Source organism: Garra rufa, chromosome 8 (assembly GCF_049309525.1).
Source record: "Garra rufa chromosome 8, GarRuf1.0, whole genome shotgun sequence".
In the NCBI taxonomy this organism is placed as follows: domain Eukaryota; kingdom Metazoa; phylum Chordata; class Actinopteri; order Cypriniformes; family Cyprinidae; genus Garra; species Garra rufa.
The window spans coordinates 14,550,278-14,557,072 of NC_133368.1; the positions used below are offsets into that span (position 1 = coordinate 14,550,278).

Below are 6,795 nucleotides of genomic sequence, written 5' to 3' on the forward strand. Positions count from 1 at the left end.
TTTCACATAAAAGACATTTACATATAGACCACAAGAGAAAATAATAGTTGAATTTATAAAAATGACCCCGATCAAAAGTTTACATACGCTTGATTTTTCAGTAGTGTTGTTACCTAAATTATCCTTTTTTATTTAGTAGTAGTTGTTCATGGGTCTTCTGTTTCAAACACTCAGTCACTTCTGTTTCCTTCTGATGCTTCAGAAGGAAAATGCATTAAGAGCTAGGGGTGAAAAACAGAATTTTTTTTTTACATTTTTATTATTTTACCTAAATATCATATTTTTTCATTTAGTACTGCCATTCAGAAGCTACAGAAGATACTTAAAGGATAACTATTGCCAAAATGCAACCTGGGCTGTTTTTTTTTTTTTTTTACTGTAAACGAGACAAACTTATACCTAAAAGCATAATTACGACAAACGAGCCGTTTTTGAGATTGACCGTGATTTAGTTTTGTGGTCAATGGCCGGTGAAAGGGAGTACTAGGGGCATAAATTTGAGCGCATCAAAATCGATATTTTTACAACACTAAGAAGGCTCGACACACCATGAAACTTTGCTCGAAGTATCGTCTGGGTCTCTACACATGAACTCCAGCATTGAGAACATTGTTTGTGTACACAGAGTTTACTAAAAAGAACGGTTTTTGAACAACTCACTTTCACTGTTTGGGTTTCCGCTCGCGGCCGTCTTGCCAGTCAAGAAGTGTCGATCTCCGAAAGCGAATGAATGGACTCCATAGGACGAAATATTAGGCTTATATGAGGCTCTTTTTACAACTAGAAGGCTAATATTGTTTTTCACTTGAGACAAAACAACGAATTAGCCGTGCATTTAAATGGAAATATGCTTTAGCAGCTATCCATCCTCGCATTCGGAGATCGACACCTCTTGACTGGCAAGACGGCCGCGAGCGGAAACCCAAACAGTGTAAGTGAGTTGTTCAAAACCTTTCTTTTTAGTAAACTCTGTGTACACAAACAATGTTCTCAATGCTGAAGTTCATGTGTAGAGACCCAGGCGATACTTTGAGCAAAGTTTCATGGTGTGTCGAGCCTTCTTAGTGTTGTAAAAATATCAATTTTGATGCGCTCAAAGTTATGCCCCTAGTACTCCCGTTCACCAGCCATTGACCACGAAACGAAATCACGGTCAATCTCAAAAACGGCTCGTTTGTCATAATTATGCTTTTAGATATAAGTTTGTCTCGTTAACAGTAAAAAAAAAACAGCCCAGGTTGCATTTTGGCAACAGTTATCCTTTAAATGTTTCCCAAAAGACAAAACAAGTTAAATTTGCCTTGATCTTCAAATTCAAAAAGTTTTTACTACATGGCTCTTAATGTATTGTGTTTCCTTCTGGAGCATAAATGAGCATTTGAACATTTTGTAATAGTTGCATGTGAGTCCCTCAGTTGTCCTCAGTGTGAAAAGATGAATCTTAAAATCATACAGTCATTGTTGGAAGGAGTTCAAATACACAAAAATGCTGAAAAACCACTGAATTTGTGGTACCTGAAGGATTTTTCTGTTCAGGACTCATGAACAACTCTGACTAAAAAAAAAAACAGCTGTGGATCATTCAGGTAACAACACAGCATTAAGAATCAAGTGTATGTAAACTTTTGAACAGATTCATTTTTATAAATTCAACTGTTATTTTCTCTTGCGGACTATATGTAAACATATTTTATGTGAAATATCTTATGCAGGTCAGTACTAAATAAACATAACATTCATTTTGTATAATCCCTATTATTTTGTTTAAAAAAATTAACATTTTGCAGATGCTGCAAGGTGTATGTAAACTTTTGACTTAAACCATATATGTAATATATAATGTTGAGCTCACGTCGAAGTGCTCAACAGTTCAGCGATTTAAAAATGGTGAAGGGTCCTATGATCCTATTTGTATTTATATCTAATATAGTGGAACAAAGTATGTGTCCTTACATTGACTGGTATTTAAATTGAAATCTGAAACTGTGTATTTGTGTGGTGTTTTGCAGGCAGTTTGTGGAGGCGTGTGGTCTTGGTTTAGGGGTTAATGAGCGTCTGATTAAAGAAGATCAGCAGGAGTATCATGACGAGATGAAGGCCAACTACAGAGATCTCACTAAAGAGCTGTCCGCCATTATGCATGAGCCTGTAAGACACACAAACACACTGACCTAAACAAGAATGTTCAGCCAAAATGAAAATCTTGTCATCATTCCCTCATCCTTATGTTGTTCCAAACCCCAATTTGCTCAGGTATTTTCTTCTGTTGAACACAAAAGAAGACAATTTGAAAAATGCTGGTAACCAAACAGTTGGCAAAAGCCATTGACTTCCATAGTATTTTTTTTTTTTTCAATTGTATGAAAGTCAATGGTTAACGTCAACTGTTTAGTTACCAACATGCTTCAAAATATCATCTTTTGTGTTCAACAGATGAAAAAACTCTGTTTGGAGCAACTTGATTGTTAGTAAATTTTGACCATTTTTGATTTTTGGATGAACTATCCCATTTAGTAACTTTCTGATACTTGCGTATAATGTATTTAAATGCTTTTTTAATCTCTCCATTGTCTTTTCCTCTTTTGCTTTCATGGTCAGGCTGAATGGTAAATTATTTAATATAAAGGAAACATTCTTAAAATCTGGAATCTACAGCCACAGAATCCCATGTCACTGCATGCTATATAAAGAATTTTAAATAATGCTTTCTGCTACCTACGAAACTCTCAGCTTCATTTAAAAGTTTTTTTTCTTATTAGCATAGATACATAAAGTTTCAAGCTTTGACTTGTATGAAAGCTACCTTTTAATGTTGTGAAATCATGAAGGAGGTCTCTTTGATGTCATTATACCATAGCTATTGTTACCTGATGCACTTTTGGTATTTAAAACATTTTATATATTATATATTTAAATAATTTCAAATAACATACAGTATTTATATTGTTAATAACAAACCATACATGGATCCTTAGAAAAAAATACATAACATTATATTGTCTGATAATATGGCTGATAACAGTTACTATGCAGGATTGGTCAGTTCTTTTTTTTTTTGTTTTGTCTTTTTAAATTCTGGCAGATTCCATGTGGATATTATACACACTGCAGTGTTGCATGTGATGATGATTTCTGATCATTCTTGCTCTTTTTTTTCCTCTCTGTTTCCATAGATCAGTCCAGTGGATGATGGGATGCGCAGTCCTCTTCCCGATTCGCTGCACATCTTCAATGCCATCAGCGGGACGCCCACAGCCGCCACTATCCAGGGCCTGCCAAACTCCTCGTCAGTGGTGTAAACCTGACCCCTGCGTTGACTTTATGACCTTATGACCTTTCACCTTTCATTTTGCACCTCCTCCTGCCCTACACCTCTCCCTGATGTCATGAAGAGGAAGTGGAGATCTGAGGAAAATTTGTCAAGAGGGTATCTGTATGTTTCTGCCTCATCCAGGGGATTTCACCTACTGTTTCCTGTGGAGACTTAATCAAAAACTGTATTTTATTTTTGGCCATTTTGCCAATTTTATTAATAGCCGTAGTAAAGAGAAAGCAGAGGGGAGAGGGAGAATAGGTCAGAAAATGATGCGAGCCAAATTCAATCATGTGCACCCCCCATGTACTGTATTCAACATGTGCTAACAGCTTATCTATGACTCTGACTGCAACGGCTTTGCATATTATAAATATCTGCATCCTCTCCTAATATATTTTGTATTTTTCACTTTGTCTTACTCAAATTTTCAGTTTTTGAATGACGGACTTAAGTCTATTTGCTCTGCTGGCTCGCTGTCTGAGAGACACATGACATCGAGTTTAAACCGCCATCAGCATCAGACTGATTTGAAGTTGTCATATGTGAGCCTGTGTCTATGAGTGTGTTTGTGCAGCATTCGTGTGAAGAGGTCAGCGCTTGCACTGCATGTGATACACTGGATGTGTAACGGAGCTTGTGCAGATTCAAATGCTAATGTTCAACATTATGCAATATATCATTTATCAAATATTTTTATACTGTGGGACGGCTGAATGTGATGTTGTTGTTTTTATCTGTATTTAACAGTCTCTGCTCTGCTGTATTTAAAATTATATTGTCCCTAATGCTTTGAATAAAATCTCACACAATTCTCAAGCACTCTATTTATTTTTTAACCATAGATTTTTAGCCTGCATCAATTATCATTTTGAATTATCAGGTCAAAAGTTTACATACCCCATGCAGAATCTACAAAATGTTAGTTATTTTACCAAAATACAGTAAGAGGGATCATACAAAATTCATGTTTTTTTTTTTCATTTAGCACTGCCCTGAATAAGATATTTCTCATGAAAGATGTTTACATATAGTCCACAAGAGAAAATAATAGTTGAATTTATAAAAATCAACCTGTTCAAAAGTTTACACCCCCCTGTGTTACTTGAATGATCCACAGCTGTTTTTTTTGTTTTGTTTTGGTTTTTTTTAGTGATAGATGTTCTTGTTTGTCCTGAACAGTTAAACTGCCTGCTGTTCTTCAGAAAATTCCTTGAGGTCCCACAAATTCTTTGGTTTTTCAGAATTTTTGTGTATTTGAACCCTTTCCAACAATGACTTTATGATTTTGAGATCCATCTTTTCACACTGAGGACAACTGAGGGACTCATATGCAACTATTTAAGATGGTACAATTGATCACTGATGCTCCAGAAGAAAAGACAATGCATTAAGAGTCAGGGGTGTACAGAATGAACAGAATGAAAACGTAAATTTTTCTTTTTTGTCTAAATGTGACCCTGGACCACAAAACCAGTCATAAGGTTAAATTTTACAAAACTGAGATGTATATATAATATGAAAGCTCAGTAAATAAGCTTTCTATTGATGTATGGTTTATTAGGATAGGACAATATTTGGCCGAGATACATCTATTTGAAAATCTGGAATCTGACGGTGCAAAAAAATCAAAATCCTGAGAAAATCACCTTTAAAGTTGTCCAAATTAGGATCTTAACAATGCATATTACTAATCAAAAATTACATTTTGATACATTTATAGTATGAATTTTACAAAAAATCTTCATGGAACATGATCTTTACTTAATTTCCTAATGATTTTTGACATAAAAGAAAAATCAATAATTTTGACTCATGCAATGTATTTTTGGCTATTGCTACAAACATTCCCCAGCAACTTAAGACTGGTTTTGTGGTCCAGGGTCACAAATATCATATGTATATATATATATATATATATATACAGTCAAGCCTGAAATTATTCATACCCCTGGCAAATTCTGACTTAAAGTTACTTTTATTCAGCCAGTGCTTTTTTTTTTTTTTTTTGACCAGAAATGACACAGGCTTCTCCCAAAAGATAATAAGATGATGTACAAAAGGCATCATTGTGGAAAAAATATTTCTCAGCTTTTATTTACATTTGAACAAAAAGCGGCATGTCAAAATTATTCATACCCTTTGCAAAGTTCTATACCATTCCAAATAGTCCAAGCTGTTCTAAAGCATCCTAATTACCCTGATTCATTGGGAACAGCTGTTTTAATCAACTCAGCAGGTGAAAAACAGAAGCTCTCTGCTGTTGGTTTGTGGACAGTCATGGCTAAGACAAAGGAGTTCACTGAGGACCTGCGGCTGCGCATTGTGGCTGCTCACAAGTCAGAAAAGGTCTATAAGACCATATCTAAATGTTTTGAAGTAGAGACCTGCGCGGGACGGATTTTTCCTTTCATGTTTTGTCCCGCTCCCGCCCACAAAAGCCCGCCGCATAAAAGTAACCTATATAGATTTTTTCAGTACATCGATTCAATTTACATGAAATAGTTCTGTAACATCTTGTAAGTTCCACTAGACCCCAGCATAAATGCTCTGGAAAAAATGTATTTAGGCTAAGCATCAACATTCACAAACCACTGTTATTCTTAACAAAAGAACAAACATGAGCTACTGCGTGCATCCACGGCAGAATGCAAACAAACAAAGCTCCTTTAAAGCTGACATCTCAGTGCATACGCGATCTCATAAAGCTCTTATAACACAATTGATATTATGCACAATTAACCTTTCATAAATGTCTACACTTTGTGTGTTGTAATTCATAAACACGCAATATTCAGCATTGTGCAAAACTTTTGAGCAGTGAGTGGATTTTAACTTGAACACCACTGATTGGCGATGAAATCAGCAGGTGGCTACATTGCTCATGCTGCAAACAAGTTTTAAATCGAAACTGCTTGTTCTCGCAATTACTTATCATGTTTATGTTGTTCTTGCTGCTTTTGTGCAATAGGTGAATACATTTTTTTTTGTTTTTAGATATTTTATGTTTAGATACCTCTATTTTGGGAGTCCCACAAATCATTTTATTTTCCTGTATCCCGCACACACACGAGTCCCTACCCGCGCCCGCACCCACACTTGCCCATCAAGTTTCGTCCGGCGCTGCACTCTGTTGCGTTGGGTCCTGCGTACTCCCCCAGGATTGCAGGTCTCTGTTTTGAAGTTCCAGTGGCTACAGTGCATTAAGTATTTTTTTTTAAAACATAATACATTCCACATTGTGAAAAATCTCAGAGGACGTGGTCGGAAGCCAAAAGTGACACCTGTGCTGGCCAGGAGGTTAGTGAGAGAGGTAAAAAAGAATCCAAGTGTAACAGAGTTATATTAATAGTGTGTCTCCACTTGCTGATAATAATAATAATATGCAAAATAATCACACAGAAAAATGACTGGATAAGAAAAGGTCTAACAGAGTTTCCAATTGGCTGGCTGGTTGTTTACGCTGTGTGCGTTCCCTGTTG

At 35.9% G+C, this 6,795-nt stretch overlaps 1 protein-coding gene across 2 annotated transcripts in view; it reads left to right on the forward strand.

Moving 5' to 3' along the window:
- Positions 1–4,132, forward strand: part of LOC141340434 (dedicator of cytokinesis protein 9) — a 143,725-nt gene extending 139,593 nt beyond the window's left edge. For both annotated transcript variants that reach the window (XM_073845393.1, XM_073845394.1), the window contains 2 exons: positions 2,010–2,148; positions 3,174–4,132. In XM_073845393.1, coding sequence (XP_073701494.1) covers positions 2,010–2,148; positions 3,174–3,299 — 265 coding nt within the window. In that variant the 3' untranslated portion in view covers positions 3,300–4,132. The remainder of the gene's footprint in view (positions 1–2,009; positions 2,149–3,173) is intronic.
- The last annotated feature ends 2,663 nt before the right edge of the window (positions 4,133–6,795 follow it).